The sequence below is a fragment of the Mandrillus leucophaeus genome, unplaced genomic scaffold, assembly GCF_000951045.1.
Source record: "Mandrillus leucophaeus isolate KB7577 unplaced genomic scaffold, Mleu.le_1.0 Scaffold273, whole genome shotgun sequence".
Classification (NCBI taxonomy): Eukaryota; Metazoa; Chordata; class Mammalia; order Primates; family Cercopithecidae; genus Mandrillus; species Mandrillus leucophaeus.
The window spans coordinates 1,897,400-1,920,452 of NW_012102843.1; the positions used below are offsets into that span (position 1 = coordinate 1,897,400).

General features: G+C 41.4%; 1 protein-coding gene across 3 annotated transcripts in view; it reads right to left on the bottom strand.

The window, feature by feature from the left end:
• Nucleotides 1–9,820: 9,820 nt before the first annotated feature.
• The window catches only part of ELMOD1 (ELMO/CED-12 domain containing 1), a 58,519-nt gene continuing 45,286 nt past the window's right edge, over nucleotides 9,821–23,053 (bottom strand). For all 3 annotated transcript variants that reach the window (XM_011984753.1, XM_011984750.1, XM_011984752.1), the window contains 3 exons: nucleotides 22,160–22,210; nucleotides 20,658–20,791; nucleotides 9,821–11,580 (listed from right to left, as the gene is read on the bottom strand). In XM_011984753.1, coding sequence (XP_011840143.1) covers nucleotides 11,408–11,580; nucleotides 20,658–20,791; nucleotides 22,160–22,210 — 358 coding nt within the window. In that variant the 3' untranslated portion in view covers nucleotides 9,821–11,407. The remainder of the gene's footprint in view (nucleotides 11,581–20,657; nucleotides 20,792–22,159; nucleotides 22,211–23,053) is intronic.

The window sequence follows — 23,053 nt, forward strand, 5'->3', positions numbered from 1 at the left end:
GACCTAGTGACCAGAGGGGCTTGGAATGATTTGTCATAACATCTGCATGACCCACAGCTGCAGTGTCAGCTGCTGCAGCAGCAAGGAAGCCAGGAGGCAGCAGCCTACTGAGGGCTCTGGCATAGCACAAAAGCCAAGGCCAACACACACTCTCTCTCAATCATTTGTAGAAGAGCACATCTGGATGTACGGGTATTCCTGAATCTTCCTGCAGGAAAGATTTCGAAGAAAGGATCTATGTTCCTGAATACAAGGAGACCTGGTATACCACACCCTTCATGACCTGGCTTCTGCCTTTGTCTCTGGCTCCTGCCTCATTCCTAGTTAGGTACCAACAACACTTGTGCTCCAGCCATTCTGCGCTAACGTTGTTCTCTGGATGTGTATGTATATCTTCATGTGTTTGCATCTGGTCTGTTAGTCAACATCAGGTCAGGTTGTAAATAACAGAGATTTAAATAAAAGCTAGCAGCTTAAACAAGATGGCTTATTTCACTTTCACATTCAAGTCTAGAGGAGGACAGACCAAAGCTGGTAGATCTGCTGAGGTTCTCAGGGATCTAGGCTATGTCCAACTCACCACTCTGACATCCCTAGGATGTGGCTCTTGTATTTATGGTCCAAGAAGGCAAATATTGCGTCCAGTTTATAGCAGCAAGAAGAACCTAGAAACAAAGGAGCAGAGAGTAAGTTCTACATATCTTTTAAAAAATTTATTTTTATTTATTTTTTATTTTTTTATTGAGACAAGGTCTCACTCTGTCGCCCAGGCTGGAGTGCAGTAGCATGACCTCGGATCACTGCAGACCTCCACTTCCTGGCTCAAGTGATCCTTTGGCAGCCTCCCAAGTAGCTGGGACCACAGGTGTGTGCCATTGTGCCCGGCTAATTTTTGCATCTTTATTTTTTTTTTTAAATAGAGATGGGGTTTCACCATGTTGCCCAGGCTGGTCTCGAACTCTTGAGCTCAAAGCAATCCACCTCCCTTGGTCTCCCAAAGTGCCAGGATTACAGGCATAAGCCACTGTGCCTGGCCTCAGTTCCACATGTCTTTAATGGAATAATTTCAGAAGCTTCCAACAATGCTCCCATCTACATGCTATTAATCAGAATTAGTCAAACACCTAGCTGGAAGTAAAGTCAGGAAACGTTAAGTCTTTGTTCTGGAGAACCATGTGCTCCAGTTTAAAATTAAGAGTTTCTGTTACTATGAGAGGAAGTTCCATCAGGTATTGGAGAACAACTTGTAGCCTCTGCTTACCTGGAGATTCCTACTCTTCTTTAAAGACTTGGGTTAAGCAACAGTCTTCCTGGCGAGATCTTTAACCCTTACCCTCAGCCAAGATTGGTGCTTTCAGAGCTCTCTGAGATCAGTCATAACCCTTGTTCCATTATGATGTGTTTGCTTAGATGTTTACTCACTTCCAAGACTGATAATAATTTAAGGGCAGCTATAGTGTGCCTGGCACACAGTCTGCCTCATAGCAGATTAATAAATATTTTCTGAATGAACTGTTATTATCCAGACAAGAAACTGAAGAGCAGAGACATTCAATGATCTTTAAAAATAGCTACACACCCACAGAAATACATCTAAGTGATTTTTGACAAAGGTGCAAAAACAATTCAATGGAGGAAGGATAGCCTTTCCAACAAATGTGGCAGAGCAATTAAATATCTATAGGCTAAAAAAATGAACCTCAATCTAAACCTTCCACTTCATTCAACAGTTAACTCAAGATGGATCAGAGACTTAAATGTAAAATATGAAACTCTAAAGCCTTTAGCAAAAAAATCATAGAAAATCTACAGGGCCTAGGACTGAGTGATGAATTCTTAGACTTTGACACCAAAAATGTCACGATCCACAAGAGGCAAACTGATAAATTGGACCTCATCAAAATTAAAATCTTAGTTTTGTGAAAAACTCTATTAAGGGGATAAAAAGACAAACTAAAGACTGGTAAAAAATATTTGCAAGCCACATACGTGAGAAACGACTAGTATCCCATATTTATAAAGAACTCTCAAAACTAAACAAACGATTCAACTAGAACATGGGCAAAAGATATGAACAGAAATTTCACTGCACAGGTTACAAAATAGCAAAAAAACAAAACAAAACAAAACAACCAACAACATGAAAAGATGTACAACACTTTAGTCATTAGGGACATACCAAATGTAAACTACAATAAGATATCACCATATACCTACGTGAAAGGAAAATATCTTGGGACCCCCAAATCACTAAACTAAAGGGAAAATTCAAGCTGGGAATTGCTCAGGGTAAACCTGCTAAACAAACTGTGGTATGTTCACTCCATGGAATACTACTCAGCAGTAAAAAGGAGTGAATTACTGATGCACATAAAAACTTGGATGAATCTCAAGGGAATTATGCTAAGTGAAAAAGCCGATCCAAAAAAAGGTTATCAACTGTATGATTCTATTTATAACATTCTTGAAATGATCAAATGATAGAGATGAAGAACAGATTAGTGGTTGCCAGGGCTTACGGGGGCTTGAGGGAGGGAGGTGGCATATTTACGGTGATGGAACTGTTCCAGATACTGATTGTGGTGATGATTTCATGAATCCATGAATAAAGTTGCATGGAAACACACACACATGTAAAACTAATGAAATCTGAGTAAGTGGGTAAATGGTATCAATGGCAATTTCCTGACTGTAATTTTGTATTATGTTATGCAAGATGTTACCATTGGGGGAAACTGAGTGAAGTGTAGATGGAATCTCTTCATATTATTTCTTACAACTTCATGTTGTAAATAAACACGATTATCTTAAGAAGTTTAATAAAAGATGCTTTTGAAAGCTGGAAAAAAGTTCTCCAAATAAATGTACTTAAAATGTATTAATTTATAAAAACAAGTAAACCCATAGCCAGTTAATTGTATTTTAGATAGATCCTGTTTAGATGATCCATGTGTCCTTATGTGAAATAGTAATAATTTTTAAAAAGAGAACTTTTCACATTTGTATAGCATGTTCATCCATGTTAATTCATTTTTTTTTTTTTTTCTTTTGAGACAGCGTCTCGCTCTGTCACCAGGCTGGAGTGCAATGGTGCGATCTCAGCTCACTGCAACCTCCGCCTCCTGGGTTTAAGTGATTCTCTTGCCTCAGCCTCCTGAGTAGCCGGGACTACAGGCGCCCGTCACCACGCCCAGCTAATTTTTGTGTTTTTGGTAGAGACCGGGTTTCACCATATTGACCAGGATGGTCTCAATCTCTTGACCTCGTGATTGGCCTGCCTCGGCCTCCCAAAGTGCTGGGATTACAGGCATGAGCCACCGCGCCTGGCCCTCATTTCTTACATGGGGTCAGGAATATAAGTTGGGAATGTAAGTTTAAGCAAGGAAAAGGCCTGAAGCCAGGAAATTAGCTATGTGGCTTACGGGAAGAATGCATATAACCCCAAACCTACATTTTCATAGAAACATGTTAATAGCTTTCTTATAATTGGCTAGTATTTTTAATTGATTTAAATTCCTCATCTTTATTCTAGATCATTCAAAAATATTCAGATGTGTGAGATTCTTTGGTTTATTTAAGAATGGATTCTACCTTGCTCTGCAAAGGTTTTGGTACTCTCTTAAAATAGGATTAGAACAGTTGGGCAGCAGATTTGTACTATTTTGATTGTATTGGTGCTTTCAAGCTCCTGGGTTCATTCTAGGAAGCACAAAGCTCAGACTTCAAATAACTTCTAGAAAGAGTTGGTGCTATGGACTGAATTGTGCCCGCCCCCCCCCACTCCCAGACCGTTTTATATGTTGAAGCTCCAACCCTCAATGTGACTCTACTTGGAGATGAGCATTGGAGGTAATTAAGGTTAAATGAGGCCATAAGGGTAAAGCTCTAATCTAATAAAACTGGTGGCCTTATAAGAAGGGTAAAAGAGGCCAGGTGTGGTAGCTCATCTTGTAATCCCAACATTTTGGGAGGCTAAGGCGAGAGGATCACTTGAGACAAGGAGTTTAAGACTGGCCTGGGCAACATACTGAGACCCCATCTGTAAAAAAGAAAAGAAAAAAGAAAGTTAGCGAGGTATGGGAGCGAATGCCTGTGGTCCCAGCTGCTCAGAAGGCTGAGGTGGGAAGATTGCTTGAGCCCAGGAGTTCGAGGCTGCAGTGAACCCTGATGGCACGACTGCACGTCAGCCTGGATGACAGTGAGACTTTGTCTCCAAAAAAAAAAAAGTAAAAGTTCTCGGCCAGGAATGGTGGCTCATGCCTGTAATCCCAGCACTTTGGGAGCCCGAGGCAGGTGGATCACCTGACGTCAGGAGTTTGAGACCAGCCTGACCAACATGATGAAGCCCCACCTCTACTAAAAAGACAAAATTAGCCGGGCATGGTGGTGCATACCTGTAATCCCAGTTACTCAGGAGGCTGAGGCAGGAGAATCGCTTGAACCTGGGAGGCGGAGGTTGCAGTGAGCTGAGATTGTGCCATTGTACTCTAGCCTGGACAACAACAGCAAAACTCTGTCTTAAAAAAAAAAAAAGATTCTCTCTCTCCCTTTCTCTTTGCACATGCACGGGGGAAAGGCCACGGGGCACACAGTGAGAAGGGGGCCATCTGCAGGCCAGGAAGAAGACCCTCACCAGAACCCGACCACGCTGGCACACTGACCTCGGACTTGTAGCCTCCAGAACTGTGAGACTGTTGTTTAAGCCGCTGAGTCTATGGAATTCTGTTAACGGCAGTCAGAACGTACAAATATCGTCACCGAGCAGCATCCAGGTGGTTCTGGTTAGTGAGGAGACAACGAGCAAGCTAACAAGCGAAGACTCGACTCATTTGTTTTCTCCAGCATCTAGGAGATTGGCCATCCTGACAGACACCTTGAAAGAAGGACCCTCTGAGAAAGGTCATCCGTGGGAGTCCACATGGGGGCAGGAGCAGCTTTGGCTACTATAGGAAGCGTCCCAAGCAGCATGGCATGGGGGTAGACCTCTGAGGCCCATGTCCAGGATGAGGCCCTCCTCCTCTCCATGCCAGCTCCTGTTTGCACCTCTGGGTGATGACAATAGAATATGAAGTCCTTTGTTAGAGGTGGGAGCAGGGTCAAGTTATAATGACTGCGTAAATTGAGGGAAAACAAAGGGAATATTTGATTGATTTCTAAACCATCAACAACTGAGACTAAATCTTGTCAGGTTTCAATGAAAAACCAGATCAATAATCCCTAGAGAAGTGCTTCTCAGCTGAATGTGCACACGCATCACCTGGGGGAGTGTTAAAATGAAGACTATCATTCAGTAGGTCTGGGGACGGGGCTGAGAGGATTCATTTCTAACAGTGCTCATCATGGCGGTCCAAAGACTGGGCTTTGAGAAGCCAGGCACTAGATTCAGACTGTGAGGTCCCTGAGACCAAGGCCACACTGTCTTGTCTCCCATTTGGTCCCCAGACTTGGCACGATGCCTGGGACTAAAATAAGTTTTCAATAAATATTTGCTGAATTGAATTAGTGAGGAACACTGGCTCCAAGGACAAATTTTGTAGCTGAATTCTTTGTTAGAGGAAGTTCATAGCCAAAAACCAGAGGGATGAGAATTGAACCATGATTAAACCTGTGTTTGACTAGCACTTTGGAGTTTCCCAAACACTTATAGCTAATAATTATTGTTAGCTTATTTGAATTTTACTCCTACAATAATCCTCTGAAGAAGAGTTGTCATTATTATTTTTATGTTACAGATGGTAAAAGCAAAGTCAGAAGGATGAAATCATTGACCTAAGGAAGGAAGCAGCACGTGCACTAGAGCGCGGGTCTTTGGATTGCAATTTTTTGCTGCTGTGCTCTGTAGAAAGAGTAAAATCGTCACCCAAAGTGGATGATGTAACTCTTAGTACCATATAGCTTGAGGCTGTTGATGTCCCTATTCCTCTATAATTGTTATACACTTGGTACAGAGAGCTATTATGTCAAAAATGTAAGTATATGGGTGTAATATGAAGAGATTTCTCAAAATATAATTCATGAGCTCACTCTGGGCTGCCTGGACAAACCAGCTATAACTGAAAGCTCCTCTCTCTTCTAGCAAAGAGGTTGCATCCCGGCTTAGCTTCCCTTAGAACCAGAGATTTCCTCCCCCAGGGCAACATCCCACAGACCTCAGGGCCTCCAGGTGCAGGGAGCTCGTGCTCCCACTCAGCTCGCAACCAGCTGGCAGCCAAGCCAGACTGCCTGCTGCAATGTGTTCTGATCAGATCTTCACCCCTTGGCCAAAGTTGCTTTCATGCTTTCCCTAAAAGAAAGAACGATAGGGGGTAGGACCCTCCAGCTGAACTCAGACCTACACCACCAGGCCTTGGTGTGCCTTGTGAGCATGGGAGGTACTTGAACCTTCTTCACTTGCTGACCCTTGCTTTAGAAAATTTCCTAGTAAAGCTGATTCCAAAACTTATGCCTTGTGATGCTGTGGAAATCCTCTGACCCTTTGTAGGGTAGGTGAAATCACAAAAGGGCCATTTAACTTGTATGACAGAGGGGGTTTACCTGTGGTTTTTCAAGATTAATCTCAGCTATCTCTTCTCTTTGCCACTCTTTTCTAGTGGCCATAAACTCTTTATTTTTATTTTTATTTTTTTTCAGACGGAGTTTTGCTTTTCTTGCCCAGGCTGGAGTGCAGTGGCACAATCTCAGCTCACTGTAACCTCTGCCTCCCAGTTTCAAGCGATTCTCCTGCTTCAGCCTCCCAAGTAGGTGGAATTACAGGTGCCCGCCACCACGCCCGGCTAATTTTTGTATTTTTAGTAGAGACGAGTTTTCATCATGTTGGCAAGGATGGTCTCGAACTCCTGACCTCATGATCCACCAACCACAGCCTCCCCAAGTGTTGGGATTACAGGCGTGAGTCACCTCCCCCGGCCCATAAACTCTTCTTCTATGGTCTTTCCCAAAGCATTGCACAGTGCTATGATTAAAAAAAAGAAAAGAAAAAAAAAGTAGTCAAGGGTTTGATCTTTGTAACCATGTCCTGACCCTGTCCTGACCATCTCCGTGGGGTTTCCATGAAGCATCCCAGCGATGTTAGCGGACAACATAATTCCTGTTAGTGTCTATGAGTGGCAGCATTCTGAAGGCTATGTCAGGTCAATGAGACACAAGAACCTCAGCTGCGAAAGGAATGTTTTATTTATGAAGCGCACACATGCCCAAAGCCCTGCGTGTTTCTCCTTCCATAGAGATAAATGCTGCGTAGCTTCCGGCCTGAGCTTGCCATCGCACAGGTCCTGCAAACCCACCTTGCTGAGGTTTCCCCTGCAAGGGAACAGGAAGGAGGTTTGCAGCCTCCCCTCCTGGGGGAGACAGGGATCAGGAGAAAGAGCTTACAGTCCTAGAATTGTTCTTTGAGTAGCAAGGGGAAAAAAATCTGACCAAAACTGTGGGCAGTCCTGAGGGACAGTATGGCAGCATTTGAATTCACCCTACAGACATCTGAACGAGAAATATTTATGAACACATCTGCTATCACTTGGGGGTGGAGTGTGTGTGCACATTTGTGTGTGTTTATAATTCACCAGTGTCCTGGGATGGTAGAGGATTCCAGTTCGGTAGACAGCAGCATAATGATTGAATGTCTGGGGTTAAGGTCTTGGGTTCAAGTCTGGCTATGCCATTTATTAGGCTGGTGCAAAAGCAACTGCAGTTTTTTGCCGTTACTTTCAATGGTGAAACCACAATTACTTGTGCACCAACTTAATACTTCTCTTGAGACCTTTGGCAATGTATTAACTTATCTAAACCTGTTTGTCTAGAAAAACAAGTGTGTTTGTCTAGAGAAACAAGTGCGCAGGCAGACAAAAACCCATCTGATCCTGTGTGTTGTTAAGGAAATGAAATAATGCAAGGTAAGGACTAGCACAGTCCTGGCACATGGCATAAAACCCGGCTAAATGTGAGCTCTTGAAATGGAATCTGTACCAGAATCTCTTTCATCTTCTAGGACTTGATGTTATATTTGGTTCTGCTTTTCTGCCATTTTGTCTCTAGATTAGAGCAGCTACCATTTCTGAGCTCCTTGAAGAGTTAGAGGCGTTGCTTTAATAGAGTCTGTGTCAGAAGGCTCAGTGGCTATGGGCCTAGCTGATATTTTCCTTTTTCTCTGCCCCCTTCCTCTTCCCTCCATCATCTCCCATCTCCTATCCTCATATTCCACCAATTCCGCTCCCCTCCGCACTCCCCTTCAATTTGGATCTGGCACCATATGTTTATGGGTCAAGACAATTTGTTGCCATGGAGTTTGATTGTCAGGTTTTATGTCCCCATTGCCAACTTAGGCCCCATCTATGCAGCTGAATTTCTCAGCTCAAACCAAGCCCATGCCTGTGATGGGTCTCTAAGATTTTGGGTAGTGTCCTGCATATCAAAATGTCTATATCTCTGTGATGTGCTTCTCCTGCCAGAGGCTTGAAAGTAAAGAAATCGGGCCATATTTGATTAATCACGTTGTGGGTGGACAATCCTTATGTCTGTCTCTTGGTCTCTCTTGGCCACCTAACATCTCAGTTTTCTTAAATTGTCCCCGTTTACTCTGTTGTTCTAAAGAAACTATTAACGACATCCTCTTTCTCTCTCAACAGTGTTCTGTTTTGGAAGATACATTGTAAGGTCACCCTGTCTTTTGGGATTGGTATATATTTAAGCCTCTTTTCAAATATGGAAAAGATGGCATGTTACCAGGCAAAATTTTTTTCAGTACAATAACAAGAACTGTGAGAAGGAAGGTCACAGTCAAGTTTCAGAAACAGTGCTTCGAAAGGTTTTCTTTCTCTAGTGCAAACAGGGAATGTGTTTTTATTGTAGCAAGTAGTGTTTTGGAAGACTTGGAAGAGCCTTGCCGCACAATTTACATTTTATGTGGTCAACCCTTATGCAATGGAATAAGTATAAGCTGAAAATACTCAAGGGAAACACACACACACACACACACACACTCCACAAGTTGTTGATGCTTTTGAAACCTCTCCTCTTCTTTTTCTCACCTCGCTTTGCGTGACTGGGTGGAATGCATCTTCCACAAAGTGGTGTGAATGAGAAATCTAATAATACTCAGAGCTCAAAGGAGCTGTCAGAGCTTGTTCATCCTAAGATTGTGCAGCCATGCTCAAATACAATAGAAAGAAAGCATCCTAGGAGCCGAGAGGGGAAACTCTTAGCTTTGTTGGCGTCAACTCTCTCTAACTGAACAGAAGAGACGCAAGCTGGTGTAAGTGCCACATGCTGTCAAGCCGTGACAGTGACATGGGACCGCAGTGGATAAAAAGAGACAATGAGCACATGTGGCTGGCAAAGGCTGGACTGCATGTGGAATAACACCTTCATCGACAGCAGCTGCAGCTACGGTGGAAATTCAGGGCTCCTCAGGCAGGCCTGAGGAACTAGGTTGACAAGTTCTCGGGAGAGGAATATACATTCTTGTCAATACTCATGGTATCCACCATGTGCTAACCAACTATTTTCCTTCCTCATTCTAAGAAGGGACACAGGGCCATAAGAAAGGCAATGCAAAATGCTGCCACTTGGTACATGGCTGAAAGGGAAAGGATAATGCAATCCCAGAAGGGAGAGAAAGGACAAGAAAACAATGGGTAGTTAATGTTTCTGCTTTATCTAGCAACAGCCAAGCCAGGTTCCCTAGGAAGTTAGGAACCTGCTGACTCTGAATGATGGCGTGATTTATAGTCAGCTCCAGGTTGTCTGTTTTTGACATTCTATTCACTCACATATTTGCATATTCAGAAGCTGTACGAGCACGAAACTATTAATATGAAATCCATTATACGTTACAGTAGAATGACATGTAATTTATTCATATAACTGACAATTAGGCAGTACTCAAAATTCATTTAAATAAGCAAGTGGTTACACAAACATCTAATAATACTAAAATTGATAGTCAGAAGGTATAAAATACCATGGGTATGAAATGCCATGGTAAATACTATTCAACAGACTACAATCATAATTCCAAACTAAATCACGGTTTTTAAAATGATTTTTAGCAGTTCTGGAACGATTTGACTTTTCCCTTTCTAAGCAATTTACATCTTCCACTGATACAAGACAAGGTCGTTATTTTCAAGAAATATTGCAGAGTGACTTAGCTTAGGTTGCTCTCTTGAAACACATTTTCTTGCAAATTGTTTTTTAATATTGCCTCTTGACATAGAAAACAAACTAGTCAGCACTTAGTTCCCCAAGCAAATATGCTTGGATCAGAACAGTGCCAGGGTGTAACCCAGTTCCGCAAGAGGCAGGCAGTGAAAAACCTTTTGCAGTTTTTGAAATATGCTTATTTCTTTTCTGAGGCTTCAAGCATCATACACTTAGGCATCCAAGCCAGTGGAGTTATGGGAATAAAATAGTTTGATATACAGATGACTAGGACACAATTGCAACTGGGGTGAGGGGAAGTTACAATATAATTCTGCAGTACTTCAAACAAAAACAGCTCCTACCTAAAGTTACTTCTTGTAAGCCTCATTACATTTTCATGAAGCGTAGCTATGTTTGCAGGAACAGTTTGGCTTATCATGTGTCTGTCTGTATTATTTTATTTATTTATTTATTTATTTATTTATTTATTTATTTATTTATTTATTTTTGAGATGGAGTCTTGCTCTGTCACCAGGTTGGAGTGCAGTGGTATGATCTCGGCTCCCTGCAACCTCTGCCTCCCGGGTTCAAGTGATTCTCCTGCCTCAGCCTCCCGAGTAGCTGGGATTACAGGCACCCGCCACCGCACCCAGCTAATTTTTGTTATTTTTAGTAGAGACGGGGTTTCACCGTGTTGGCCAGGATGTCTTGATCTCTTGACCTCGTGATCTGCCCGCCTCAGCTTCCCAAAGTGCTGGGATTACAGGTGGGAGCCACTGCGCCCGGCCCTGTTTGTATTATTTTAAAGTCTTATACTTTATCAGAATGAGGTCCAAGCATGAACCTGGCTTGAAAAGCTAGCAGCAGTAGTCATGAAACATATCAATAAATTAAAAGGCTTTCACAGAACAAGATTCGGCTAAACCTCTTACATACAAAATACAGCGAGAGAAATACAATTCTTTAATGCTGAACTATGAGGGAGAGGAAAAAAAGTCTAAAAAAATAGAAAACTCTCTCCATACCTGGGTGTCAAGGCAAGATGTAACACTGCATAATGCCACAATATGAGCAGTCACTGGATGACAGATACTCCAGAAACAGTGGTCTCTGGGGATCTCGGAATTATGACCAAGAGATGAAAATACTGTACCAAAAGGCATGCATACAATCACTGTGTGCATTCAATGCATGAGCTGCAACCTAAGCAGAGATCTAACAAGACAATGAGGCAGTGTTCCAGGGTATCCATTAAAACTGGCGTGGGCAACTACATGTTGATTAAACCTTCCGAGGCAGCAAAATGTGGGCACAGTGCCATGTCTGGGTTCTGCAGCTGTTTTATGATCCTCTTGCGGAATTTCTCCCTCACACGATTAAATTCCATTATGTCCATGGGGTCCTCTTCGATCCAAAACTTATGAAATTCGTGCATCAAATAGCCTGTTGGAGACAATACAATGATAAAAATGCAGGAGAAAAAAAATTCTTAATCACATTCAAAATCATTCTGAATGCTGAGGGAGATGCTGAACCAAGCCACAGCAACCATGGAGCTCAAAGAAGATGTCAAAATCTAGAAAATACCACTGTTTAAGATTATTCTTTAAAATCAGTGCAGTTGAAGACTATCAATCTGCAAGCTTATTGCAATTGGCCCTGGAATTATTCTCATTCTTCCCAAGCAGGAAGACAAATCAGTTCTGTCATCTCTTGAATATGAATCGCATCGGGAACATTGTCTGAAAGGCTGACAGTGACTACTTCATCCTTCTCCTCCTAATTAAATTAACGTAACGGTCCAATTTTTCCAAATCACCCCACTCAGTCTTTATTCTCTTGATATTTGATATAACTAAAGTTTTAAATTACCCCAACAAATCAAACAAATGCATTCTGACACTCTATTATGAGACAATAAAAATTGTAAATCAACCCTGAACAACACAGCCTGGTCATAAAACCACATGAAATTGTTAATAAGACTTCCTTGCTCTGAAGCAATAATTTCACATTCAAATCCTTTGGTGTCTCAAAAACGCTACCCATGAGTGATCGGGATTGAAACAATTTGGGGAATAAATGTGAAGTATTTGATATAAGAACCTATTCATTGTGCTTCGTTCCCCATTATGCCCCCTCCCATTACCACATTTGTTTAATTATTTTTATCTACCACATTTAGTATTGAAATGTGCATAGGCCGGGCGCGGTGGCTCACGCCTGTAATCCCAGCACTTTGGGAGGCCGAGGCAGGCGGATCATGAGGTCAGGAGATCGAGACCTGCCACGATGAAACCCCGTCTCTATTAAAAATACAAAAAAATTAGCCGGGCCCAGTGGCGGACGCCTGTAGTCCCAGCTACTCAGGAGGCTGAGGCAGGAGAATGGCGTGAACCCGGGAGGCGGAGCTTGCAGTGAGCCGAGATCACACCCTGTCTCTTATACACATCTAGATGTGTATAAGAGACAGAGATACTTGTAGGTAGTAAACTACTACAAGCTCAGGTGTCTCTATATATTAGAAAGAAAAGTACTTAAGGAAGTAATCCTAGTTTAAAAAAAAGAAAAACAGCCAGGCATGGTGGCCCAAGCCTGTTGTCCCAGTTGTTTGGGAGGCTGAGGTGGATCACCTGAGCTCAGGAGGTCGAGGCTGCAGTGAGCTGTGATTGCGCCACTGCACTCCAGCCTCAGCGACAGAGTGATACCTGTCTCAAAAAAAGAAAAAGAAAAAGAAGACAAAAGAAAAACAAATATTACGCAAAATTTTCTTTGTCTTAACATTAGAAGGAGGTAGAACATAGAAGACAGGATTCTGGAGCCAGAAACCTGGTTTGAATCCCTGTTTTTCCACCTGCATGCATAAATGAAAATGGGGAAGGGGAGGATGAGAAGAGAATTTGGAATAAACATACTCGATACTAACAGTACAAAAAAAATCAATACTTTTTGGTTTTCTGGTAACTAGCTATGTATGGAAAAATGCTTCAACATAATTTCATACATTTTAAAAAATCTTTACTCATATTTTATTTTAATACAAAAATAGGAGTGACCTTCACTGTCCCCAACACACATGGCCGGCTGCTCGTCCACTTCCACAGACCCTTCCCACTGGTTACTTGTCTCATTACATTATTAAGTATGCTTATACTTGTTTAAATATGTGGTCTGTCTGTAAACTTAGGAGGAGGGTTGGGTTGACTGTTCCATTTCTTTTTTTTTTTTAAGTTTATTATTTTTTTTAGAGGCAAGATCATGCGATGTTGCTCAGGCTGTCCTTGAACTCTGGCCTCATGTGATCCTGCTGCCTCAGCCGCCCAAATAGCTGGGACTACAGGCACATGCCACTGTGCCTGGCTTATACCATTTCTTTTAGGACTAGCCTGCCTTTGGGCCCGTCATACTCTAGAACTGACTGTTTTCAACATTTCTGATGAGGGCACACACCAACCCATCACTCTACTGGCCTTGAGGCTACACAAGCCAGGGCTCCACTATCACTGTCGTGGGAACCTGACCACATCAGAAAAGACCCAAATCAGAAGGATCAGTCGCCCCAGAAGCCACCTCCTTTGTCTCTTGTCATCTGATGCTTAGATTCCCAGAGGCAGCATTCAGGCTTGAACTTCTCTGGTGACAACACTATTTGTTCCTTGGATGAGGAACCTGATTCTTAAAAGCTTCTTTCTTGCCAGGCACTGTGGCTCACACCTGTAATCCCAACACTTTAGAAAGCCAAGTCAGGAGGATCACTTGAGGCCAGGGGTTTGAGGCCAGCCTGGGCAACACAGGAAGACCCCATTTCTACAAAAAATAGCTTTTTTTGAGACAGGGTTTTGCTCTGTTGCCCAGGCTAGAGCACATGGTGAATCTCAGCTTACTGCAACCTCCACCTCCCAAGTTCAAGCAATTCTCATGCCTTAGCCTCCTAAGTAGCTGGGACTACAGGCATGTGCCACCATGCCTGGCTCATTTTTGTATTTTTGGTAGAGATGGGGTTTCACCATGTTGGCCAGGTTGGTCTTGAACTCCTAACCCCAAGTGATCCACCTGCCTTGGCCACCCAAAGTGCTGGGGTTACAGGTGTGAGCCACCACACCTGGCTTACAAAAAGTTTTTCTTTTTTTTTTTCTTTTTTTGAGACAGAGTTTCGCTCTTGTTGCCCAGGCTGGAGTGCAATGGCACGATCTTGGCTCACCACAACCTCTGCCTCCCGGGTTCAAGTGATTCTCCTGCCTCCGTCTCCCGAGTAGATGGGATTACAGGCATGCGCCACCACGCCTGGCTAATTTTGTATTTTTAGTAGAGACTGGCTTTCTCCATGTTGGTCAGGCTGGTCTCGAACTCCCAACCTCAGGTGATCCGCCCACCTCGGCCTCCCAAAATGGTGGGATTACAGGTGTAAGCCACTGCGCCTGGCCACAAAAAGTTTTTTAGAATAAGCTGGCTATGGTGGCTTGCACCTGTAGCCTCAGCTACTTGGGAGGCTGAGGTGGGAGGACCACTTGAGCCCAGGAATTTGAGGCTGCAGTGAGCTAGGATGGTGCCACTGCACTGCAGCCTGAGCAAGAGAGAGACTCTGTCTCTAAAAATCAAACAAACAAATAAAGGTTCTTCCTCATTCTGGGCCTAAATCTGTTGCCCTGTATTTCACAGAACAACTTCAATCCTTCTCCAACTCAAGTGTTTGACGTGTGCTTTATGCGTCGAGCTTTTCTCTTTCCCTGCTTCTCCTCACCATTTCTCATATGCCATGATTTGGAGCCTGTTTGTCATCTGGTTGTTTTAGCGCACATCAACAGAAACTTGTTTCCTCTGATCTCAATATCTTCTTCAACCAACCAAAAGAATTCAATCACCTGTCCATTTCAGTGACTGGGCAAACTCCTAAAATACTCCACGAATGATCTGGGGTACTTGTTAAAAATGCAGATCCTCCTAGACTTAACCAGACTTGTAATTCAATAAGATGAAACTCGTGTCACTAAAGTTGAGAACCTGTGGTCAAGAAGATTCTCTTTCTAAAAAGAAAGTTTCTTTGGCTTCCTTCTAAATATAATTTTTATGGTTCTAAAATAAATCTATGATAATTTATAATTTCTTCTTTCCTTATATAAAATGCATATATAAATTTTCCTGACTGGTCTCTGAGCTCAAATAAACATAGCTATTTTGTATGTAGAGTCAGGTTTCCAATACTATGAATTAAAATCATTGACAATGCATCTCATTAGTATTTCATGAGTGACAGCATCTTTTCTCCTGTTGACAATGATAAACAGGCAATATGAAAAATCATCTTTTCTACAATGTGCAGGAATATTGGCAACTCACTCTAAAGGTGATGTAGTGTGGCACAGTTATAGAAGAATGTGGATTTATTTGGTTTCCCCATTTTCCTACCTTACACACAATTATAGAAAAACATCATGAAAGGTTTAAAGGGCTTGGGTAAAGGTAGAGGAGTTGGTGGCTCCTAATCTGACACCACGCTCAGGATTCTTCCTCTGAAGATTGAAGACTGATTCCCTGGGACTCTCTTTCTCTGTCCCATCAGGAAAATAATTAGAGACCGTGTAACATGATCTTAATCAGAATGCAGAAATGGTGGTCTGGCTTCCAAGGTGCATATTATAATCATAAAACTCCACTCACTTATACAAATCACAGTGTTCAAAAATGCATTTGGTCTGATCTGTCAGTTAACTCATCTGCCGATGAACAAATATGAAACAGACACAGTACTAGGTATTGCAGATGAAGAAAAAGGCAGACTTCCTGTGGTCCCTAATGCTGGGTTTGTTGGAGAGAGGCAAACAGGAGTACAGTTACAGCTGATGATTTGTTCACTAGGAAAGCTAACAAAGTGGCATGGAAAGGAGAGGGAGAAAACAGAGGCCAGGCTATTTTTCCACCATCTCATTGCATTCTTACAACAGCTTTGTGGAGTAGGTAACACAGATATGACATCTCCATCTTTCAGATGCAGACATTGGGCTTAGATGAGTTCCTCGAATGGTCTACAATAACAGGTACAGCTGGAAGCTGGAAACCAGGGCCTGAAACCAGCTGACTTTTCGCCACAGCAATAGGCTGCCTTTTCCAGTGCATTCTGTTCCTCTGGTTCTTATTCCTACGGAATAGTCCCTTCTTTTGGAGGTCAAAGAAAAAGTAGTTTCCTCTTTCTCTTCTGGCCTTCGTACTTTCCCTTCTGCTCATTACACCTAACCTCACTCCATTTCAATGGGGCTGTGTGTTCAGTGGAGCTTTAGACTGAATGCAATTTTTGTAACATAGTGCCTTGGCAGCTCAGTGTTCACCGAATAATACTGTAAAGTCAGAAGGATGGAGCTATTATATTCTTACATTTTTCTGCCTAGATGGAATACTTGTTTTGAATATTAATTTGGCTCTCCGATTCCAGCCTTCAGCACATTTGTTGCTGCTTGAATGTCTTGGTTTTGCTTCACTGCATTCAGTTAGTAGAGAGCAGAGACATATGCAAGGACACAGGTAATTGCAAGAATATTACAGAGGAGACATGTAGAACTGATCATGTCTGATTGAGGAACAGTGAATCTAGGGCACAGTTTGTTTCCCTTAGAGAGGCCTCAGTCCCTTTGCCTACATACACCACAATCCATAGGGGGGTTTCTGCTGCTTCTAAAACCTGATGAGGGCCTAAGGAAATATGTAATCCTATTGCATACTTGCTCATCTGGGCTAGGATTCTCTTGAAGCATATCAATCCAGACCAAGACTAATATTGTTTTTCTTTTGTAGAGATGGGGTTTCACCATATTACCCAGGTTGGTCTCAAACTCCTGGGCTCAAGTGATCATCCTGCCTTAGCCTCCCAAAGTGCTGGGATTACAGGTGTGAGCCACCGTGCCTGGCCTAGGCTAAAATTTCCCACAGAAACTAGACTCTCCTTTCTCCTGCAAAAAACATCAGCCAATATTTTAGCCTTCCATCCATCTATGCATCCATCCATCCACCCATCCATCCACCCACCCACCCACCCACCAGTTACTACGCACCTCTGCCCTGTACCAGGCTTTGTGCTGAGGATACAGCAGTGAAACCTGCCCTTAAATGCCAATTCTTTATGATTCTAACTTTGACTCTTTCCTGGGAATGCTCCCCCACTGTGTGGCTCTGATATTCTCCCAGGTGCTCACAAATCACAAATCTGTAGCTTGAACCTTTCTAATCCTTCAGCACTCCAGAGCCCTACATTATGAGAATGCCCACTCTGCAGCTCCACATGGATTTCCCAAGAGCAGCTCACCCTCAGTATGCCTAAAACGAAACTCACTCTACCTTCCCTCAGAACGACTTCCCTGACTTCCCTAATGAGCATGGTAAATATAGAATAGGGCAAGTATAAGGGGCCAGGGAAACATGGCAAGAGGCTTTCTTTATCTGCAGGTTGATGCACTTTGATGAGGCTTACCGAACCCTTCAGGACTGCCCTTCATCCTGCTCTTAGGCTTCCAGTGCCATCTCTCGTCACCGGCAAACCCTATGCTCTACTTCTTAAATCCACCTACTCTTTTGCTTTATGGCCTTCACCGGACCACTCAGCCACCATTGCCTTATTTCCTGCCACTCATCCTTTGGTTCTCTTCAAAAGGGGCATTTGCTTTGCAGAAACTTCCCTGACTTCCAGGCTGAATGAATTAAGGCAGCCACAGACTTTTTCTATATATATATATATATATATTTATCTATTTATGAGATGGAGTCTCACTCTGTCGCCCCGGCTGGAGTACAGTGGTGCAATCTTGGCTCACTTCAACCTCCACTTCCTGGTTTCAAGAGATTCTTGTGTCTCAGCCTCCCGTGTAGCTGGGATTACAGGCGTGCGCCATCACACCTGGCTAATTTTTCTATTTTTTCATAGAGACAGGGTTTCACCCTGTTGATCAGGCTGGTCTTGAACTCCTGACCTCAAATGCTCTGCCCTCCTTAGCCTCCCAAAATGCTGGGATTACAGGTGTGAGCCACTGCGTCAGCGACTTCCAGTTTTTAGAAGCAGTGTCTTTACTTCCTCAATCACTAAATTCCTCCCACTACATTTTATTTTTTTTAAAGACTTTTTTGTTTCCCTGAAGATAATGCTGGACCCACTACATTTTAAGTATTTGTTTAAATGCCTGTCTTCCTCAGCATTGAACCTAATTCATAGTAAAATCTCAATCATATTTGTTGGAGATGCTCAGAATTTTTATAGGAGTGAATAAAATCATTCAATTATCAAAGCAGGAGCTGTGATAATGCATGTAAGGGACTTATATTTTCCATTAACAAGTTGTAAAGTATATGTGTTTTATAATTTACTTTTCATTTTTATCTAAGTTATACATGCACATTGTTCAGAGTCAAATAGTTTAACAAGTCTTGTTATAAAAACAAACAAACAAAAATCCCAAAAACAAAAAGAAAAAGCAGTCTCCTGCCCTAATTCCTGCTTTCCTAAAGCAACATTTCAATTCTTTTAGCTGATTATTTTGGTTATCGATCTTCATAGCTCTAATCAACATGCTTTCCATTACTTGATTTAAAAAATTTTTTTTCTTTATAGAAGATTAAGATTTAGCTCCTTCTCACTCACCCCAGCCACATAGTCACTTATTTTCTCACCCTTTTCTTTACTTTGTATTAATAACTGCCTTCTTTGTTTATTTGCCTGGCTTTCCCCTTAATTTAAGCCTAAACTAGCTCCTTAATATGCCAATGTCCTCCCAGTGTGTTCAAACATGGTAATATTCTGTCAATTTCAGGTTCTTCAAAGAGTCTCTCCCACAGCCTTCTGACCTTCTAGAATCTAGATTTATTATTTGCAGCCAATTGCACAGATATCTTGGGCTTTCCCTTCACTGCTCTCCTGGGATAGATTTCCTATTTTCTAGACCCCATTTATTCCTTTAGGATTACTCTCTTATTTTGTGGAAATAAGCTTCCCGATAAAGGTACAGGGAAGTAAAATGCTTAAGACGTTGCATTAAGAAACTGTTTTTATTCTATTCCCATATTTGATTGGTAAGGTAGTAAGTTATACCGGCTGTAAAATTCTAAACTAGAAATCATATTCCCTTAGTTTTAAAAAATATTCTCTTAACTTTGATTGACTTATTGATTGAAATGGGGTCTTGCTCTGTCACCCAGGCTGGAGGCAGTGGTGCAATCATAGCTCATAGCAGCCTTGACCTCCTTGGGCTCCAACGATCTTCTCACCTCAGCCTCTTGAGTGGCTGGGATTACAGCTGGCTAATTTTTTATTTTTTTTGTAGAGACAGGGTCTCGCTATGTTGCCTGGGCTGGTCTCAAACTCCTGGGCTCAAGCAATCCTCCCACCTCAGCCTCCCAAACTGCTGGGATTACAGGTGTGATGTGCGGCGCTCAGTCTCTCTTAACTTTTGGAGACAATATTCTACTTTTTAGAATACAATGTAGTGTTGAGAAGTCCAATGTCATATTGATTCCCAATTCATTATGTGATAGCTTTGGAAGTTTTCAGGGTCATCTCTTTCCAATGTCATTAAATTTCACAATGATTAGGTCCTTGGTGTGGGTCTACATTCATCTATTGTGTAGGTACTTATTTCTTTAAGTATGAAAACTCATACTTCAGTTCTGAAAATTTTTCTTTCTTTCTTTATTTGATTCCCCTTCCTTAGTTTTCACCACTATTTTTCTGGCACTTCTATTATTCAGCTATAAGACCTCATAGAATGATCCATTAATTTGACAACCTTTTTTATTTTCTATTTTCCATCTATGCCTTTTTGCTCTACTTCCTAGGAGAGTTTCGACTTTATCTTCTAATCCTTCTTGGAGATTTCACTTTTGCTAAAACATAGATCTGAGAATTAACTCAGGCTGTCTTCAGAACCTGCACTCTTGAGTGCTATGCCATGAGGATCAGAGGGAGAGAAACACCAATGACGTCTTTAAGTCAGACCAGAAGTGGATACACTGGAGATTACGCAAGAGCCAGGAAAGAGAAGAATTTACCATGCCTGAAAATGTAAGTGTAGATTTTTGAATGAGAAAACAAAAAAATCAGAACCAAAAGAGGAAGTTCAAAGGCTCCAAAGCAAAATCACAAAGATCTCTCAGCTTCGATCCTTGTCGGGAGTGTTCTATAGAAACCTATATATATATATATATATATATGATTTATATTTTTTGAGATGGAGTCTCACTCTGTCATCCAGGATGGAGTGCAGTGGCACGATCTCGGTTCACTGCAACCTCTACCTCCTGGGTTCAAGTAATTATCCTGCCTCAGCCTCCCAAGTAGCTGGGATTACAGGTGCGCATCACCACGCCTGGCTAGTTTTTTTATTTTTAGTTCAGATGGGGTTTCACCATGTTGGCCAGGCTGGTCTTGAACTCCTGAGCTTAGGCAATTCACCCGCCTTGGCCTCCCAAAGTACTCGGATTACAGGGGTGAGCCACCGCGTCCAGCATAGAAACCTGTATTGACAATTATACAACAGGATACTTACAGAATGTTTGCTGAAAGTGAGACAATGTTGGAGCTTCTGGGGCGATATTGTAGAAATGGGTTTTTAGAGCTCCGCTGATCAGTAGATTATATGCCAGGTCAGTTATATTGATGCCCACAATTGCAAATGAATACCTATAAAGTATAAACCATAAAACCAACTGTGTGTCACATATAAGAAATAAGTATTTCCCATTAGCATGCTAAAAGACACTACTACCAGTGCCATTACAGTCTACAAATGCCATGGTAATGTCAGGAAGTTACCCTATGGTCTAAAAGGGGAAGAACCCTCAGTTCTGGGAATTGCCCACCCCTTTCCCAGAAAACTCATGAATAATCTACCCCTTGTTCAGCAAATAATCAAGAAATAACCATAAAAATAGCCAACCAGCAGCCCTTGGGGCTGCTCTACCCATGGAGTAGCCATTCTTTTCTTTTATTCCTTTACTTTCTTAGTAAACGTGCTTTCACTTGACAAAAAAAAAAAAAGCATTTCAGTAATTGATAATCTGATATTTAACTTACTATTAAATTATCAGAGTAGCAGGTCACCCTTCCATCTCTACCCTATCAAAACCTTGACTTTTGTAATTTAGCAGAAAATTTCAGTAATGTGTATCAAGAGAACTGGTAGTTCATATACTTTGACCTTTCCATTTCCAAATATATGACAGAAAAAAAATCCGAAGTGGACAAAGCTTTATAGATATATTTCATTATAGCATTTTTAATAATGGAAACGACATGGAAACTATTCAAATTCCTAAAGAAGACAGATAGCAAAATAAATTATGGTAATCTCATATATTACAGTTGATTAAAATTATCTTCTTAAAGATGATTTAAGCAGGATATAAAACATTACGGATAGAGCAAGCCATTTTATTATATAAATGCACACAGATGTGCAAGGAAAAAAACTAAAATAAAATGCCACAAAAGTAACAAGATTGGGGTGATTTTTTGTTTACTTTTCTATAATAAATTGTATATTACTTTTAAGACGAGAAAAATTTAAATAAGTATCTTAACACAGTGTGTATTTTCTAGTTCCTTATTTACATGTTTACCAAAAATTAATGGAACCCGAGTTCTTAAATCTTCTCTGCTAATATAAATCCAGTACAGAAAAAAATTCTCTGTTCAGAAATATTTTTGGATAATATGGGGCATTATAAAAAAACTAAAGTAAATTTTTATCAAATAGCCCAATATTTGATGAAATCCTTAAAAGAAAACTACCAAACACAATTCTAAGTGATTTCTGAAAATCATTTCCTTATAATTACAACTTTCTACCTTGTCAGTTGTTCATAGGCAAAGTAATATCATATAACCATACAGATGAATCCACAAACATATAAAAGGGTGCTTTAAATATTTTAACTAGATTGTATATTTCTATCAGAACAAGTAGAGTTTCACTCTTGTCTTTCATGATACTCTAGTTCTGATTCTGGTTCAGACGGACCATCTTTCCATGTGAGATCCCATACTCACCCAATTGCCTTATCCATCCTTTTCTTCTCCCATTCTGCTTTGCTGAATTTGCTGAACGGATGAATGAATAAGTAAGTAAATCAGATTTAATCTCTAATTGGTACTTGTTCTCTTTTAATGCTTATGTTAAAACTGTTAACTATATGCAGAGATGTCTGTAGCTCAGTTATCCAACACTTATCAATTTAAATATTATCAATTTTAAAAGCCACAATACAATTTATGTGGAGCTCAGAAATGGAATTATTTAAGGCCATGCTATTTACCTCCTATTCACTTTAGTACAGCCATGGGAGACAGCCCTAAAGGCCAAACATTAAGATATTCTTTTGCACTATCATTAATGATCAAACCCCTCCTTCCTGAAACATTTAGTGAGGTAACTAGATGTCATCTCACTCTCTCATGATTCCCCACTGCATTTTGTTTGGTTTTACCTAGTGGTATTTATCCTATTCAGTCTTGTTTGTGATGCCTGATACATGGTAGATGCCAAATAAATGTTCATCGATAAATAAATGATTGAGTTAGTAAAAGAAAGAAAAGAAGAAAAGAAGCAGGGAGGGAAGTAAGGAATGTAAGGAAAGGAGGAGAGGAAGGAGAGACAGAGGGAGGGAGGGAGGAAGCAAGGAAGGAAGAAAAGAAGGAAGCAAGGGAGGGAGAGAGAGAGGGAGGGAGGGAAGGGGGAGGGAGCATTTACAGGTTTTAAAAATTCTGTCCCAGTAAGTGCTATGGTATTTCTTCTGGCTAAGTCAGTAAGCCACAGCAGCTCCATTTTCATCTGTTTTTGTAATTTAAGCTTCTGAATAAGACTGTTTGAAAAAAGATTTCTATCATAGAAGCATTCTGAAAATGCTTGCTTGCTCTCTCTCTCTCTCTCTCTCTCTCTCTCTC